Below are 18,554 nucleotides of genomic sequence, written 5' to 3'. Positions count from 1 at the left end.
ATCAATGCATTTTGCACTAATCACCTTGATCAGAAGTGACAAGAAGAGTGCAATGTGAATATGCTTTAATGCAGCTCTTGTGCAGTCATTATAGCCTCAAAAGAGACCGCCATTAAAATGCAGATCATATTTCCCATAAAAGTTATAATTAAAAATTTGAATGACTGTTGGCACTGCAGTCAATCGGGTACTATTTAACAAGTGCAGAGAGATACCAAGAAAATGCAAAATAAATAAATCAATTGTAAAAAAATACAATGACAGTTCTACCCTCAGTTCTTTTTTTGAACCCTTATGTGCTGTTTGGGGTCTTTTTGACCCCAAATGATGTTTACTGAAAAAAAAAAAGCATCTGGTGGCTGTAGTTGAAATTTCATGTTTTCTAATTTTAAAAGCATTTGTTTTCAAGTAGATGGAAACAATTCCCCATTATGCAAGTGTATGCCCCAAACAGTGCATAAGGGTTAATCACAAAAAGTCTACTGAACTGAAATAACTAATTCATTACACTTCAAATGAAAGACAACGCAAAATGTTAAAGATAAAAAAGCTTTATTGACAAGTTTTGTGATCAAAAGAACAAAAAGATGTGGATGCAAAGCTTAACTAAAAATAATTTAAATCGGTTTCCCACTCTCCCCTTCATATGGGATAATATATTCCCTGTGGGGAAACATTCATGGGCTAATGCAATAAATGACAGAAATTGCACTTAACAAAAAGTGACCTTATTAAAGTTTACAGCAAACGTGAAGCAAGACCAAATCTTGCATTTAATCTGTGAGCCATCTAAATAAATATAGTGCACAAAAGCAACCAAGAGGAATATGATAACGTCATTTATCATAACAACCTTCACTTTCCCTGAGGACCTGCATCTGAGTCCCACCCTGTTTAAACCACAGACTCTTGTCTGTTTATTTTAGAATGGGTTGAAGCTGCTGTTGTTGTAACAATTCCAAATCTTTCATTCCTATTAGTCTGAACTTGGCCATCAGCTTTTTCCCCTCATATATTATGTTCTTGTACCAAGGTACAGTAAAACTATTGTTCTTAAATAAAATAAAAATAAAAAAAGTTGGAAATTCAGAAAGAGTAGGATTTGGGGAAGCTACATTTTAGGATCCGCTACATTCAGTATTGGACGTTCATGTTTGTTTGGTTTATTTTTCCTGGAGACATAGTGATCCTTTTTCACTAAATGCAAAGCACAAGAGTGCCACGTCAGGTTTAAAGCCATTCCTCTTCATTTAGCTTTCAAAATACATGTAAATCTCTGACGGTTTTCCACCCTGACCTGAAAAGAGACCACCCTCTTTGTATAATCTATAATTATACATACAGTCTGTGCAAGTCAAAAAGGAATATCCAGATGACACAAAAGAGAAAAGGAAAATGACTATTTACAGACCACGGATCTCTCTTCTGCATCACTATAAATCTTTTTGAAATGTACATATTTTCAGTGTTCATGAGCAGACTCAGTTGGCCTGGGCGATGCGGGAATCCGAGCCGATGAAGTTGAGCATCGTCTGGACCAACTCTGGCAGATCATAGTCGTGCTTCCAGCCCCAGTCATTGCGGGCGTTGCGGTCATCAAAATTCATGGGCCAACTTTCAGCTATATAGACAAAAAAACAAAAAAAAACAAGCGTTTTTGCACCATTTATTTGTACCAAAATGTTTTATGAAAGTGAAGATGTTTTGGATCATACCTATAGCCTGTCGTACAGAGTCAATCTCATATGTGACCTGAAGATCAGGCAGCTGTTTCTGGACCTCGTTTGCAAGTTCCTCTGGAGTGAAGCTCATTGCATTGATGTTGTAGGTGCGCATACTGAGCGATTCTGCCGGTGCCTCCATCACCTCTAGCGTGGCCCGCAAACAGTCATCAATGTACATCATGGGCAGGCGTGTGTCTGGCTTTAAGTTGCACTCAAACTTGCCATTCTTGACTGCATCGTGGAAAATCTGCACGGCGTAGTCTGAAAAAGCCAAAAGAGACAGACTTTCATAACTCACTGTTGTTTTTTAGGTCAGCAGTCTCACACATGCAACAGCATGACAGTAACAGCTGTCGAAGTACTTTTCAAGTTTTCACATGTGACTTCAGGCAATTGGAGGTGTGGTTCATATGGCTGGCCGGCATTGGTGCAGACTATTTAAAAATGCTCAAAGTGAACAACACCCCTTTCTGAGCAAGTGCCATTTGCATAACCTCACTTACGTACGGGAGCAAGGTCATGTGCCAAAAAACACAGATGGAGCAGAGTGCACCGTACCTGTCGTGCCACCCCCAGGCTGTGAGTCTGCAGAGATGATGCCAGGGTACCGTAAACAGCGGAAGTCAAGGCCATATCGATGGTGGTAATACTGCAGGAAAGGATTGTGGGTAAAGATTAATATTCCAAGTCACATACGGCACAGAAAATAGGTGAAATGCTAAAATAAAGGTGACTGGTGTATTACCTCCCCCATGAGCTCTGCGTGGACTTTAGAGACGCCATATATAGTACGTGGTCTCTGCACACAGAGGTCAGGAGTGGGGTTTCGAGGTGAAGTTGGTCCAAAGGCACCAATTGTACTGGGCACAAAGAGCCGAAGCCCATGTTCTGCTGCAATGTCTAGGATGTTGTGTAGTCCTACAGAGAAAAAAAAAAAAAAAAAAAAAAAAAAAAAAAAAAAAAAAGATTTAGATTGATTTTCAGATTTAGAATGAAATTCTGATATGAATTTCATATCATATCAGAATCAAAAGCTTTTTTTTTTTTTTTTTTTTTTTTTTTATTTATTTGTTGTATTTTTTGGTTGATATTGTTGAATGTAGTTTAAGAGGCAAACAGAAGACAAATAAACAAATTGCATTTTAAAAATTGCAAATAAACAAACTGGATTGAAGTTTTCTAAAATCTTGATTCTTACCGGTGATGTTGACTGCTCGTGCAAGTGCCACATTAGCTTCCCCGACAGCACTTAGAAGAGCACTGTAATGCACTAACCAGGTGATTCTGTTGTTTACTACAATCTCCCGCAAGTTCTTGTAGTCCAGAATGTCAGAGTAGATAAAAGGGCCTGTGTGAAATTTTTTTAACAACATGTCAGTACGTGTGTGATCAGTCTAGCTCTGTACCTTGAACATATTTCTGAATATACTTGATTTCATCATAAAAAAAAAACAAAAATGACTCTGGCAAACATCTGGTTGAAATGGACATGTAGAAGACATACCACTGTGAAAGACGTTGCTTGGTGGTTTCCTGATATCTGAGAGGATCACATTGTTTTTTCCAAATCGCTTCCTATGAAACAGGATGTATAACCATTTTGTAATACGCATTTTTATGTAAAAACTTCATATTAACACATTACATTTGTAAATGCATCAACTATGCAACACATTTATGTTCATACCTTAACAGTTTGGCAAGCCCAACCCCTAGTTGCCCTAGGCCACCTGACAGAGAGAGAGAAAAAGAATGATCAAATATCATGCAAAAAACACCATAGGGGAGTCAGGATCCACCCTTCTCAAATTTGCTAAAACCAGTGTGATCAACGTGATAAATTACAAAAGTACCAACTCTTAAAAATAAAACAATGCCAATGTCGCAAGTACATAACATTTTTCACACCTGTGATGAGAACTTTGGGGTGGTCCGTTTCAGAGAAGGACACAGAATGAAAGCTGGCATCAGATCCAGAGGTGACCTGACGCGGGGAGAAGCTGATGTTGCGTATCGCCACCGTCAGAGGCTGACATCCACACGCAGGGGCCAACAGGGCCTGCTTTGCTACGCTACTAAGGGCTCTGATGACTGGCATACTCAGTTACCTGGAAAAACAAGAGGGGACACAGGCACATATTATAAGAGCCTAACACATTATAACCAAATTAACAAAAATTAAAGAATAGTTCAGCCAAAAATGTGCACCGTCATATCCTTCCAAACCTGTATGTCTTACAGAAATGTCAGGCATTATGACCACCTCAGTCTTTTTCCCTAATATACAATGAGAGTGAAAGGTAACTAACATTCTGTTTGTCATCCTGCCTAAAATCTCCTTCTTTGTTCCTCAGAGGCAAGTCACACATGTTGGAAGATACTGGACATCTAAATATAAAAGCTTGTGCTGTTTTCAGATTAACATTTCGAGTCAAACATAGAACATACCACTGATCTATAATACAGACCATATATAGATATATAGTCATATTAGATCAGTGGAACATACGCTTTTTGCATCAGTGCTATTTCACATGTAGTCACGTGACCCTCAAATTATAACGACAGGTAAACAATTAAGGCGCCCTAAAGTTCATACTTCTATTAAATTCGTATAATAAACCGAAATCAATGTAAATGTCCAGGCTGTCATCGCTGAGCTTCTTACCTCTCAAATGTAAAGTTACGAAAGGAACGAAGAATGTAATTTGAGCATATTTATACCGCCCTCCCTTCGCCGGCAGCCAATCAGCACGCGAGAACCGTGCGCTCGCGGGCACGCAGGCAAAACGCTGAACACACCATGTGAACACATCCTTCAGTTCGACCTTTAAAGGCTTCATTGTGCCAGTCTCTGCGGACTGTTCTGTTCCTGGGCCCGGTGGGTTTTATTTTTTATTTTTTGCTTCACAATACTCTAACACACAATCCGCTGCTTACTATCAGCCGGTTTGATTATGAACGTAAAGGTCACTCAGTCTTACGGGAATCAGTTTAGACTAACGGTGCTGTAATACGGCACGCGGCTTGTTTTAATAAAAACGTGCCCATCCATGGCCAAAGGTGGCCACACAGGCCCTCTGTGCTCGCTTGAAATATTCACAGAACACAAAGCCAACCCGTTTTCTACAGACTCGGAGACTAAACACGTGGCGTGAAGGCCGTGAATATTTAATGAGATCATCACCAAGGGAGTTCCTGATTGGTTGTATGTTGCTTAGCGACTTGCTGTAACATTCTTACAGCTTTAGCGCTGCAATTCGGCCAATATAACCCCGGTTTAAAATGACAAGTTATCTAGCCCAGGGTTAACCCCAGCGGTACGACCTGTTTTTATACAGTCTATGGGTAACGTTACGACTGAAGTGATGCGTAATCTTGACTTCTGCTGGCAGACGAGCAGCTCTGTGGAGAAACTGACGTGCTCACGACGACTACAACCGGCGAGGGACGCCTTAAAATAACGGTCACATGATCAGGATAGGGACACGACCTAATCCATTTATGAAACACTAAAGGGAAGTCTTGCGTTTTCGGGAAAGTTACAAATTGAGGAAGAGGCATATAAGATAACCTCGTCATAGGCCTTAAATCACACATATTTAACGGAATGCTTTAGGACAAAGTCATTGGATTGAGGAATGAAACGCGTTAAGATTTAAAAGATGTGAAAGTGAAAAATAAACTAACATGCATTTTTATCTTTGCAGCCAAGGCCATGGGAAGCCAGCGTTCAGATAAGGTTCTAATCAATTGTAATCAATCTTAAAAGCAAAATGCAGTCGAGTTCAGTAACTTAAATGAATGAATTCACTCACCTTTTGACTAGAATAAGACTCGGAGATTAGGCAAACAACGTGTTTTCTGGGCTACGTGAGCAGATTTCTCTGTCTGGTTTGCCGTACTGATGCTTCTCTCACTAACTCCAGTATTGCATCAGCCCACAGCGGAGGTTTATATCTGCAGCTCGAGAGAGAAGGGTCTGGCTTCAAGAGAAGCCGGCTGCGCTCTGATTGGCCAGCGCTGGAGGTGAGGCTCTGGCCACGCCTTCTTGACGTCTCTAGAGTTTAAACCAAACCTTTTATACAGTCAGTGGTTGAAACCATAGGTTGAAACGTTTTTTCAGGGTTGCACGTTCAACCCCTCCTTTCATAAAGAATGCAGTCAACGGGACGTTTGGTTATGAGATGGTGGGGTTGAAAGTGAGAGACAGAAAGCAAATAGTAAAGGGTGGGAGAGAAAGAATTCTTTCTATAAAATTCTCTGCAGTTTGGTATCCAAACATACAAGAAAAAAAGATTAATTACCTAATGAGGAAAATGCCCCCCGCTAATTTTAGCCTCAAATATATTTTTAAACATATAAATCCTATATTTAAACTATTTTAACCAGCACTTTAATTAATTACTTTTATAATAATTATTATTACTAACAATACTACTACTACTACTCGCGTTGTGTTGGTATTGATTTTTTATTTATTCATTTAGCCATATTAATTGAGAACAAATAAATATTTAAACTTACAAAAAGTACATTTTTGAAAATTAACTAGTGAAGGCAAAAAGGTGATTGAAATGTTGTTAAAATGGCGAAACCCTAAAAGAAATTGAGACCAGTTACATGAGGGTGTACATTTTCCTTTATATTATTTACAATTTAACCTAAACCTTTGATTTTGACAGGGAAAAATGCATTGGCTACTTATTTATTATACCTCATTGCAATTATTTTTTTGTTACATTTATTTTTCAGTATTTATTATTTAAATTATTTAATTTTTAATTTTTTTATTTCTTGATTTTTCATTTCTTGATGTTCTATTTTTTTTTTCACATTTTATATTGGTTTAAAAGCACATAACATGATCAACATGATCAACAAACGTGAGGTGTAGTGACAACAAAACCTGCCCGAATCTTTCTCATAAATGTTGAGCCCTGATTTAGAAGCATTTCAGCAAATAAAAATTGTTGAAAAGAATGAAATACAAAACATTATTAAACATTTTTAATTATTTTAATCTGTGAAAAAGCATGTTTTGCATGTTTTGCAAAAAAAGTCTGATTGATAGCTGGAAGCAAAAACAACAGAGGAACATTACCTTTCCAGCAGCTTTTCTTATTGTTTGCTATATTTTCTGCCAATTCATGGATGGTGAGTCAGAGCTATTACAGCTTCTGGTCTGCCAGCCACTCACCATCAATATGATTCAGACTTCCTGTGAAGCTTTAAGGCTATATCCACTCAACTCAACTGATCTTTACCCTGAAAATCGCCATCATTTCAGGTGTATTTATGAGGATTTTCAATCTAATAGATCAATAGGATGGATGCCTGATGTGTGCAGGTCATGGAGGAAGGACACATCTCCCTCTTTCCAAAAGAACAAATCGCCAATATAACAAAATAGTGAATGAGTAACTCAAAGTGACACACTTTTAGGGCTTGCGTGAAGTGTTTGCCCGAAGGTTACTTCAGGTCTGCTACCGTCTCTGTGCGCCCAACAAGTGTTGTCTTTGTCCATGATTAAAAGCAGAATACAGAGCATGTCAGCACATACATTATTTCCAGACATAGCAAATCAGTATCTGCACAGCACCAGAGGTCCTGTATAGGGTGCATCTGAAACTTGAGCACACGTATACCGTGTACTGTATGTGTGTGGCTGTATCAGGCCCATCCCCCAGGAAATACTAATGTTCCTGATAATGAGTGGGGAAAGCAACCATATGTTTATGTGACGAGAGATCTGGTGCTTTACACAGCCAGCGGTTGTATTTGCAGCATAAGCAGTATAAAACAGTGCTGCTGTTGAGCCAATTAGTTGACAGTTCAGCAATAGGTTTTAAAAGAAAAATCAATTATTTTCACAATCCTTAATATATTTTATATGAGCTTTATATTCAGTTTGAAGTTTACATACTGTTGTTTCCCTTTTTTTTTTCCAATGGTAATTAGATTTTATCGGTCATTATCATGTTGCGCTGATAAGTCATATTTTATTACCATTTATAGTTTGGAACTGAGATACTTACAGGTGGTCAATTTAAATATGAAAAATTGAAAAATAAAAACACACACATAGATGTACATTAAACAATCATTTAATGCCCACAGAACATAACATATTTCAGTTAAACATTTAATCAATATTATATTTTGTAAAGCAAGGCATGAGACTGTACAGACAATTATACAGCGAATCTTAATGATGCATGTCAGTTGATTCTATTGAAGTGCCAAAATGAAATAATAAAAAATCGTGCATAACAAACAAAACAAAACAAATAAAACAAAACAACAACTGACTGTCTAAACCCAGTATCAAAACCTATCTTAAACAAAAACACATTAGTTAATGCATAAGAGTACTTGATGGTAAGAACCCGGTGGAATATTAAAATGACCTTTATAGGTTACAGGAGTCACTACACAATAGATTGAAATATTCACGCATTTATGAAACAAGTGAACCCAAAAACCTTTAACGGCACATTGAGTGTATATATCTTGATTTATTTGCATAAATGATATGTGAAATGATCTGCATGAGTTTTTGCAGCAAACACCTTCTGTCTACAAGACCATGCTCATGTCACTCATGGAGAACTGGAGGAAATGAAATGCTTTTGTGCAGAACGGAAACTGTAATAATCCCAGTGGGCTTTATTTTTAGATGTTCCAAAACAACTGCTGCATGTATCCTAATATGAAAGAATTTCATATTCCAAAAAAATAAAAAATAAAAAAGTAAAGATTTTTTAAAGGTTGTGGATGGACATTTATGACACATTATTTTCTCATTCACAATATCAATAACAGAAATCTGTATTCTTAAACTATATACTGAATAATTTTACTCTATGCAAATATGAATATTACCAGTGTACAAACAATCTTACATTTGTAAAGCATATAGCGTTGGCAATTTCTTAAAGGAACAAAAATGAAAATGTATCGCCCTCGGGCCATCCGAGATGTAGATGAGTTTGTTTCTTCATCAGAGCAGATTTGGAGAAATGTAGCATTACATCACTTGCTGATATAATGCTACATTTCTCCAAATCTGTTCTGATGAAGAAACAAACTCCTCTGCATCATGGACGGCTTGAGGGTGAGTAAACACTTAACAAATTTTGACTTTTGGGTGAACCATCTCTTTAATCATGTGATCAGTGTCTCTTTGGAAGGAGTTAGGGATCATTTAAGACTATGTAAACCACCTGTGTTATATTCAAATGATGAATTTCCAGCATATAATAGTCAGTCCAATATTTTCCCTTTTATTTCTTTTTAGAATTGTATTTTCTACTGCACTTCATGGCACAGGACTTAAAAAAAAAAAAAAAAAAAAAAAAAAAAAAAAAACTGGCACATCAGCAGTCCCTTTTCTTTGAGAATATGTAAACCAAAACACCAATGTACAATTTCTAGTGAAATTACATCCATATCATAACCTGCTAATCAGTTTAAAGTGTTTTACATGAAACATCGCAAGGACAAGTGCAGCATAGTGTTTGAAGAAAACTACAATGATATATCAATAGAGCTGCAGAGTGTAGAATCTATCGGAGACAAAAGGAGTCAGAAAGAAAGAGTATGATCAGAGGAGTGTAGATACATGTGCGTGAGGCTTATTTCAGTAAGACATAGATGGTAAATCATAAGTGTACCATTCTGTTGATGTCCTACGGTGTTTGCAGTGGGCCGTCCTCCGTCTCGAGCTGGGCCAGCTGTCTGCGCAGGCTGTTCACTTTGTTCTGCAGCTCCTTGTTGTACTCTATAATATGGACCATCTCCTGATAAGCCTCATCCAAACACTTTGTGGAGCGATTCCAGCGAAGGAATACCCCTGTAGAAACAAGAACAAGGTGCCAGAGATGTGATATAATGTGATGACATCATCTTTTGTTGCTGATCAGTGATCTTTTCTGCCATGACTGTTATATACAAGCAGGAAAAAAAACAGATGTGAGATGGCCACATTGATCACCCTTGCTGTACCTTAAGGTTATACACAAGGAGACCTTAAATATCCCCACATGTTTCTTAACACGTGTAAAGCTGACATTTTGTAATGATGTAAGCAGAGTGCACTGGTCAATACTCATCCAACTGTGATATTAACATTCGATAAGCTATTTCTCAAAGGACCTTGACAGTTAAAGGAATAGTTTAACCAAAAATGAAAAATTGTTCTCACATATCGTTCTGTACAAAAGTGACTTGGAAGAGAAGAAAGGATGCATTCATATAGAACCCCCAAATAGGAAACTCAAATAGTTTCGTTCAAACCACCTGGTTACTTTCATTCATTCAGACATACACTAGCAGCATCTGTTGCTTCCATTCATACTGGCATGCAGACTGCGTTTGCTTCTATACACACAACCCTAAATTATAAAATCCTTATTATTTAAACCTTTAAATGATAAATGATTGCATAATGAAATATGTGCCTACATATCTTTTTGTTTATAAATAAATACATTTTATTATTATTATTAATGCATTTATTTTTAATGGGTTGGACCAGTTAATGAAGGAAAAGTAGCTAAAATACCCAACAAATGTGGCATTTTTTTAAATATAGGTTTATAAACTTATCTAGGAAAAGACATATATCTAAAATACATCTATAATATAAGATTGTTTAATGTAGCTTTTTAAGTGGGTACACTAATATCCAAATGTTTGACTGGTAGTGTATATGAAAGGTCTAAACATATCTGTGAGTTGTTTGAGAACTGCTCATGTGACTGAAAGTGAACCCCCATGGCATTAAACTTCATGTCTGCTTGGCTGCTTTTCCTGAAAGAGTCTCTTTCATTGCACCTCTAAAATAGAGGCATGACAGGCTCCAGAGACGAGGACTGAAAAAATGAATGGCACAGAGGTCATCGGGGTTAAATTATTGTCACACTTGTGAATTCCATGTGATGTTAATCTGTATCTGGTGAAAGGTTTAAAACAAACTGATGTTGAAATCTCAGAGTTGCTTCTTTAATGCTTAATAATATCTGAAACGTGACAAGCAAGGTGAGTTTTATTGAAAGTGATTAAGCAATGGATATTAATGGATTATTATATTTAAAGTAATATTAACTTTATTTTTTTTTTTAATTTGGCAATCTGTGTCCAGAAAACCATCTCTGTCATACAGACAAACTACAATAACTTTGCAGCAGACTTATAGGCATGTTCTTTAAAAAATTGATTAATTAATTTAAATAATATTGTATTATAAAATTTAAATACATTTTATATTTAATTTTTAATAAATATTCATTATCCTTTTTAAATTTCTTTTTCATTACACCAGGAGAATTACAGTTATTCAGATGGAAATCTGACTCAAAGTTTGTTAAACATAATGTTAAAGTGCGTCACTAATGCACAAGGTGCATCTACAGCATGTCATGGAAGAATGGTGACATACCATTCATTTTAAAACACATACTGATCTCACAATCCATATGTTCTTTAGGCATCTCATGCATCTGAAGTGGCACTGCAAAAATCCAGTTAAAGCACCAAGCAACACGTGACTGCCCCCTATAGTTTAACTGGGAAACATGCTTTTCATTTTATCATTTTCATGATGATGTCATGTTCACAGCAAGTGCTAGAAGAGATCAAAAAATGAGAGGAACATGGGAGATTTGATGGTGCTTACCTTCCCACAGCAGCAGGCTCTGAGGAGCCACAGACGGCCAGATGACCAGGTTATTGGGCTCATAAAGTGGGTTGAGAAATCGCTCCAGCTCCTGAGGTCTGTTCACCCATGACCACAGAGAAACAGTTTTCTGAGACAGCAGCAGCTTCAACCTGAAACATTACACAGAAAGGGCAAAGCTTACATTTACAGCTAAACTTTACAGTAAAGTTTATGTTACGAGGAGCCAGATACATCAAGCCATTGCTATCCATTATAGTAACAATAAGCATTTAGAAAGCCTTTCAAATGTTAAACCAGAATGAAACCTCTCCTCTTGGGTCCAAATATCAGATTTACGACATCAGATACTACACACCATTCATTGTCAGTATATGACTGTACCAAAACTGGACATTTTGAAATCTGATACACATTTAAGCAACAAGCGGAAAATCTTTTCACAACACATTTACCAAAACATCCTGCTCAGAATAAGAGACAAACACAAAAGGGTCACTGTCAGCTACAAGTTGACCTCTACTGACGCAGGAGTGTTGACGGAAGGGGTCGTGACCTTCTGCTCCTGAATGTTTCTTTCCATATGGATAGAATTACAACATGCCAACATTCATGTGTAACAGAGTTTAACGTTCAAGTGCAAGTGTAAACTACTGCCCAATCTCAAATTCCCTTGCGGTTTTCTTTCAGACCCACAGTTTGGAGATGTACCTACTACACAGACACACAAGTTACCTTCAGAGTGATAGAATAAGTGTGGTGTTTGCGACAGGTCCTGTGTTGGCCCCTTAGAGATTTATCCGATATGGTTAAAACAAACTGTTTTTACACGGTTGTATGTGATGTAATACAGGAAATGGGATAGTATGTGAGAATCTGTAAATGGACGTCATGACAAGACTGTGATGGAGGGGAACACTAACCTCTCGGCCACGCTGTTTCCGAGGAAAGTTCCAAACTGTGAGGCATAAGCGTGCTCGAAGAGCATGATCAGGAAGTTCTCGTTGAACTGGAAGGAGCAGGGGAACTGCCGCAGGATCTGCCACACACAGTCCAGGAAGAGCAGGAACACGGGCGCTTCACTTCGGGGCTTCCCATTTGAGTATGCGGACTGTGCACAGCGCTGCTGGAACGGGTGACCGGCCTGGAGGTGAAGGTTACAGGATCATAGGTTATCCCAGACTTCACAGAGAAACATCATTTTAAAACCAAGGCTGTGTTTCATTCCACTCACTAGTTCCCTGGTGCATTCTGATATTTTCTAGCGAGGGTAATAGAATGATTTTGACGATGGGACAGGAAGCAGATGAGACAAATCGGACACATCTGAGTCAAGAGTTTTCCGGGGAACCTCTCTCACCTGTAACCACTCTCGCTCAATCAGCGCCTCAAAGCCACGGATGGTTCTGCATGCCGGATCGAGGATGATCTGGGCGAGAGACGTCACCTGCAGTGTTGAATCAGTGCCCTCTGTGCCATGAACCAGCACTGACGCCCCTTCCCAAGAATTGAACACAAATTAAAGTGGTTCCTCCACATTTGCAACTGCACTCAGATTGAGATGATTTAGCACACACATAGTGCTACAAACCTGATAATAAACTTCGGGCCAAAAGCAGCTTTTAAAACAGCATTAGCAGTGTGGTATGAACATAATGGCAATTACAGCTTGACAACAGCACTAATTATCACCACAACAACCTTTGCAACAAATGTGCTGAAAAACAGTGATAGCAGCTTTCGTAATTAATTTAGAAAAGAGCTAAAACAGTAATTAACACAGCTGCACAATATGGCATATACAGATCTATCTGCATTTTAATGGCTCTGTGTGTGTGAGAAAGGAACAGACAAACGTATCAACAGATGTACCTGTCAATGCACTGTGCAGCCAGGCAGGCCGTTGTGAGGATTTCCTTAACATTACTCTGCCAGTTGGATGCTTCAAGTTTACTGAGCCAGCGGTCCATGCTGTGCGACTGATCATTGCATGCCTCAACCAGCTTTATCAGACCCTCCTGCAGAACATTAGACCTGTGGGAGAACAGCTGCCAGATTATTGTCCAATTACAGAACTCATTTATGCAAACTGTTTGTTTGCTTACATACGATACGCTTCATCTCCAAGTGAACATTTTACTGCAACTGATGCATGTTTTCCAGGCTTAAATGAGTCCCCTAATAAAAGTACAGTGTTTAGAAGTCTCCGTCTTGGTGCAAAGCACCCACAGTCCATTCATTGACTGCCTTATGCATATTGATCATAAAATTGAAAAGAAACTGATTTGGCAAAGTCTAATCTGAATCACTGACAACTTTATCATATATATATTAAACACATACATGGATTAATAAGATCTATAACATGCACTGACAAAATAGTTATTAATATTAAATATTGTATTTTTTTCATGCATATTTTAAATGTAAAAATGTAAAATGTAAAGTATTAAAATTTAGTTTGTATTGTATGCATTGCTTTGAACATATTTGACTACAGAGTCTTACTATTCATATAACCCGCTGCATCATAATTTAAATATTTTTTAATGCTGGTATTTTATTGTGTATCAAAACTGGCTCTAAATAGCATGTAAAAACCAAACAAAATTGTGGTTGATCGGTTTACACGTTGGTCAGGTGGTCAATCATAATAAAACTTCTAATAAAATAAAATGTAATAATTTCTTTTTAAATCAAATTCACTTATGTTCTTTACATTTCAATGCAAAAAAAGTTACAACTAAATTAGAAAAAATTATATAACAGGAACAAATTACATGATAAAATATATATTAAAATAGAAAACAGTTATTTTAAATTGTAATAGTATTTCACAAAATCACTGTTTTGTATTTTTAATAATCAAATAAATGCAGCATTATATGTATAACTTTTATATTACATTATGTTGCGATGTTCAAATTTAAAACAGCTGATTTTAGTGTTTTTTTAATGTTTATTTAGAAATAAAATAGTTATGCCAGACATAAAAAATTATGTCTGGTCATAACATGAAAATGATTATCAGCCAGGATATTAAATATTGTCCATATTTCTATTCATGCAGTAAGTCTGGCTATGGTAAGTATAACTGGATACACACCTCTCAATTGCTTTATGGATCCTCCTCCACTGAGGGTAGTTGGCTTCCTGTTCAAATCCTCCTCCGCGAGCTTTAGCCTGCTGCGCTACAGCTATAGTCCGTGTGTCGATGATGTAACCTCGCTTCCCTGCACAAAGCGTGGCGTTGATCAGTTTCTCGTCCTCTTTGCAGCGGCGTCCATTGGTTCCTGTTAGTGGCTGTGCTGCTCGCATCATCACCTGTGGACAGTGTGATCAGAGTCTGTATTAAATAGATCAAAATTTGAAAACAACATTTCCAAAGTGCACTTCTAACCATGCCGTTTTTCTTGTGGTAGTAACTGAGCACAGGGAAACGACCACCGTGGCGAAAGGAAGCAGCTTTGCAGAGGCTTTCATCATCAATGTCTTTGGGCACGGTCAGTAGGGACGGGTACGAGGGGCACACGCTGAAGTCTTTATTTACCTCACTCAGTCTCCATTCATCTGTCTGAGAGAGGACAACAGAACTCTGTGTCACCTTTATAATTTAGACACTTTATTTTTGATTGAAAATAACAAAAATCAAAAGCAGAAACATTTAAAAAGCTTTCATTAATGTATTTTAACTAAGTCTAATTCTAAACCAAAAGGGGTTTTAAATAAGCTCATATACAATACCACTCAAAAGATGGGTCAGTAATTTTTTTAAAAGAAATTAATACTTTCATTTAGCAAGGATGCATTAAATTGATCAAAGGTGACAGCATATAATGTTAGAAAAAAAATTATTTCAAAATAAATGCTGTTTAGACCACTTAAAATTTCCACAAAATATTATGAAATATTACTATTATATTAAGCAGCACAACTGTTTTCAACAATGATAATAAAAAATGCTCCGTGAGCCTCCTTATTAGAATGATTGCTGAAGGATCACGAGACACTGAAGACTGGAGTAATGATGCTGAAAATTCAACCTTGCATCACAATAATAAAAGACATTTTAAAATAAATTATAATACAGAAAAGTTATTTTAAATTGTAATTATTTTCCCAATATTATTATAGTGTTATTATACTTCAATCAAATAAATGCAGCTTTGATGAGTATAAAAGACTTCCAAAAACATTTTTAAAAAATCTTATCAACCCCAAAATTTTAAATGGTAGTGTATGAAATACTAACTGTATTTAAATTCAATTGAATATCAAAACATACAGTCACAAATATTTTCTTTCTGGCTTCCCATAGAGAACAATCTGAAAAAACCAGCAACTGTTTTACAACGTTTTCTGATGATCTCAGGATCAAGGCTTCCAGGGATAAAACAATACCATAGACTCCAGATCTTTGAAAGCCTCCTCTGGTACAAACAACTGCCATCCATCCTCAATGACCTCAAACAGAGGACGGTAGAAGAACGGATACATAAGGGACACAGAGTCCAGCGTGGAGAGAGCCTGAAATTGAATGATCATAAACTGAACACTAACAGCATAAACTGATTAGTAGAAATTAGGGTTATTAGACCATTATTACTGCTTTAGGAGTGAGTACTAATGCAGTCTTACCTCAATTGAGCTGGCAATGTTGAGACACTCCTCCATGCCAGGTATGTCCAGCTGAATCACCCGCAGGTCTTTACACTTTACAATAATAGTTCCCAGTGACCCGACAAACCTGCGCACATTAGGTCAGTTAGGTCTCTCAAGCTCACCAAGGCTGCATTTAATTGATCAAACTGTTCTTAAACCAGTAACATTGTAAAATATTATTACATTTTAAAATAACTTTTCTATATATTAGAATATATTTTAATATGTTAATACATTAACTAACATGGAACCTTATTGTAAAGTGTTACCCAGAAATCTTTTAAAACATTATAAATGTCTTTACTGTCACATGCATCCTTGATGAATAATATATCAGATGTACCTTTTCTCAATAGAGTCAATGTTCGCATGAAGCAGCCAGAGCTCCTCAGTGTTGTCCTGGCGAGAAGACAAGATGAGGTGATGTCCTGTCAGACACAGAGTTCCCTCCACAGTGGGCATGAAGGGTCGGTGGAGGACCACCCCATCCACACGGGGGGTTTTGATCAGCTCAGCGAACTCCATGATGTTTTGAGTGGTACAAAAAACCTGCGAGAGTCAATGGGACAGGACACACTGATGAATACTGTAATGCAAATTACGTCTTAGTCTCATTGTTAATAGGTTTGTTGTTATTCTGTGAATTGCATTTATTTATATGATCTTTTTAGTTAAGGTAATATCACGCCTTTGACAACTAAACCTATATAATAGTATGATAATAATAAATTTAATGGTGATACGCAGTTGATAAAAGGTTTGTAATTATTAATGTCTTGCATCTGCTCAAGGTTGCAAAATGTGACGCAAGCAATGAGACAGCAGTAAGAAAAATGCCACATTCGTCTGTTTTACTTGAAGGAGGATAACTAAAACAGGCACGTGTATTTATAAACAGTTATTGTAGCATATTCAAGGTATCCGTCCAATTTCTCTCGGCTCGCTGTGTCATCATAAAATATGACAACAGACGGGATTTACAGCTTTGTGTCGCTTTAACATAAAAACGCTCGGACTAAAACTAATCGAATGCACTCGGCAAAGAACTGCAGGTGCAATGTTACTTGTCAAGAACAAAATACGCATTATAAACATGTACTTAGAAGAGATGACAGCGGTAACAACAGCATTCCTCTCACCTGACACCACCACTTCCTTGTTTCCTTCCACTCCTTTGTTGGATTTGACAACCGACCGCAAGCAAATTTGATTCAGTATCGCCGCCTAACGTTACTGGTTTGGATGGAAGTGAGGGAGCGTGATGACATGAAAGGAGACGAGTCTTGAACATCCTCACTCATCCTATTCTCAAATAAATAAATAAAATAAATAAATAAAATATGGTAATTATTTAGATAGTTACAACTGTATGTAGCCTAAGTAGTAATATAAAATATAATATAATTGCCAAAACATAATTCTATGTTGTTCTCTACACGTTTATAAAATATTATCATAAAGCTTTAGAGAGGAACAGCACGGCTATATTGGCCAACTAGACCAACATAAACTAACCATAAACCAACTTGGCATTGCTGTGGAAGTAGATTGACAGGTTAACAGCACCAAATACAACGTACAAAAAGTTAAACAATACTTGTGGAACATGTTTGTAATGTCAAATGTAGTGTCAGAAATGGATTTACTGGAGTTAATGAAACTCATTATATTTGATATAATTTTTTTGCTCGCATATATTATGTTCGCAACTGAAAAAAAAAATACATAAAAAAAAAAAAAAAAAAAATTCACTTAGCACAATTTTTTACATTTTTTTTAACTCTTGTATCTTGAGTCTATCTAATGTTTACCAGTAAACAAAGTCTAAAATAAAATAAAATGTGTATTGAAGCTTTCAAGCATAATTCACAATGGTTTTATGGGGTTATTATAAATAAATAAATAAATAGGTTCCGTTATTGTACTGCATTATGACATTTCAAGCATCTTATATTATGATATAGTATTTTTAAATTAATGTATAATTGCAAAGATTATATTGAGAGATTTTGAGACATGTAAGAGATTTTTAGTCTTTAATTTATAAATCTGATATCAACATTTCTGGTCCTTTGAGAGTGCAGTATTTAGTACTGACATATAAAGATCATTTTTCAGTGAAGCGTGTGCGTGTGTGTGTGTGTGTGCACATGCGTACACCTGTATGAGTTCACAACACGGCTCCTGCTGTAATCTTAGCAGAATCCTGTTGGGAGAAGAGTGGCCTCCTGTTGAGGAGGAAGATGAGTGTCTGGCGTCTCTTGAGCACCGTGAGCGATTACAGTCACTCCATTATTTAGCTTGAGTTACATATGTGCCATGAACCCCACACTCCCCCAAAAAATATGCGTCTCCATTTGCTTTCATTAAAAATGTACGCCATTTGTGGGGTAGATTTGGCGTACATGACGCACTGACTGAGAGCTGATATTTTTGCAAATGTAATTGAGTGTCGTCTGTGAAGCCAGGCACTCTTAAGCATGCTGTAC

At 37.0% G+C, this 18,554-nt stretch overlaps 2 protein-coding genes across 4 annotated transcripts; both read right to left on the bottom strand.

The window, feature by feature from the left end:
• Positions 1–535: 535 nt before the first annotated feature.
• LOC109069174 (L-threonine 3-dehydrogenase, mitochondrial-like) lies at positions 536–5,697 on the bottom strand. The gene is made up of 9 exons (XM_042777584.1): positions 5,543–5,697; positions 3,633–3,832; positions 3,412–3,454; positions 3,229–3,299; positions 2,923–3,072; positions 2,470–2,642; positions 2,283–2,373; positions 1,716–1,985; positions 536–1,621 (listed from the first exon to the last, which is right to left on the bottom strand). The coding sequence occupies exons 2-9, from the start codon at positions 3,820–3,822 to the stop codon at positions 1,482–1,484; spliced, it is 1,128 nt and encodes a 375-aa protein (XP_042633518.1). The 5' UTR covers positions 3,823–3,832; positions 5,543–5,697; the 3' UTR covers positions 536–1,481.
• Positions 5,698–7,815: 2,118 nt separating this feature from the next.
• Positions 7,816–17,324, bottom strand: LOC109084310 (myotubularin-related protein 9-like). Of its 3 annotated transcripts, XM_042777583.1 has the most exons (12): positions 17,205–17,324; positions 16,409–16,614; positions 16,042–16,150; positions 15,805–15,930; positions 14,804–14,977; positions 14,510–14,727; positions 13,276–13,437; positions 12,764–12,905; positions 12,327–12,547; positions 11,404–11,555; positions 9,401–9,579; positions 7,816–9,292 (listed from the first exon to the last, which is right to left on the bottom strand). In XM_042777583.1, exons 2-11 carry the CDS (start codon positions 16,588–16,590, stop codon positions 9,416–9,418), a joined length of 1,650 nt encoding a protein of 549 aa, XP_042633517.1. In that variant the 5' UTR covers positions 16,591–16,614; positions 17,205–17,324; the 3' UTR covers positions 7,816–9,292; positions 9,401–9,415. The 3 variants fall into 3 exon arrangements, with proteins under 3 accessions (XP_042633517.1, XP_042633515.1, XP_042633516.1); XM_042777581.1 differs by having other exon boundaries at positions 7,816–9,579; XM_042777582.1 differs by having other exon boundaries at positions 7,816–9,579; positions 17,165–17,207.
• Between the last annotated feature and the right edge of the window lie 1,230 nt (positions 17,325–18,554).

Source organism: Cyprinus carpio, chromosome A20 (genome assembly GCF_018340385.1).
Source record: "Cyprinus carpio isolate SPL01 chromosome A20, ASM1834038v1, whole genome shotgun sequence".
In the NCBI taxonomy this organism is placed as follows: Eukaryota; Metazoa; Chordata; class Actinopteri; order Cypriniformes; family Cyprinidae; genus Cyprinus; species Cyprinus carpio.
This window is presented reverse-complemented; position numbering and strand designations above follow the sequence as displayed.

Coding starts and splice junctions, on each gene's coding strand:
- LOC109069174 (XM_042777584.1), bottom strand. CDS start 3,822: ATGCCAGTCATCAGAGCCCTTAGTAGCGTAGCAAAGCAGGCCCTGTTG. Junction 3,300..3,411: donor GGGCTTGCCAAACTGTTAAG/GTATGAACATAA, acceptor CCTGTTTCATAG/GAAGCGATTTGGAAAAAACA. Junction 3,073..3,228: donor AAGCAACGTCTTTCACAGTG/GTATGTCTTCTA, acceptor AATTTCACACAG/GCCCTTTTATCTACTCTGAC.
- LOC109084310 (XM_042777581.1), bottom strand. CDS start 16,590: ATGGAGTTCGCTGAGCTGATCAAAACCCCCCGTGTGGATGGGGTGGTC. Junction 14,978..15,804: donor TCAAAGATCTGGAGTCTATG/GTATTGTTTTAT, acceptor GTCCTCTCTCAG/ACAGATGAATGGAGACTGAG. Junction 11,556..12,326: donor GGAAACAGCGTGGCCGAGAG/GTTAGTGTTCCC, acceptor GTAATGTTTCAG/GTTGAAGCTGCTGCTGTCTC.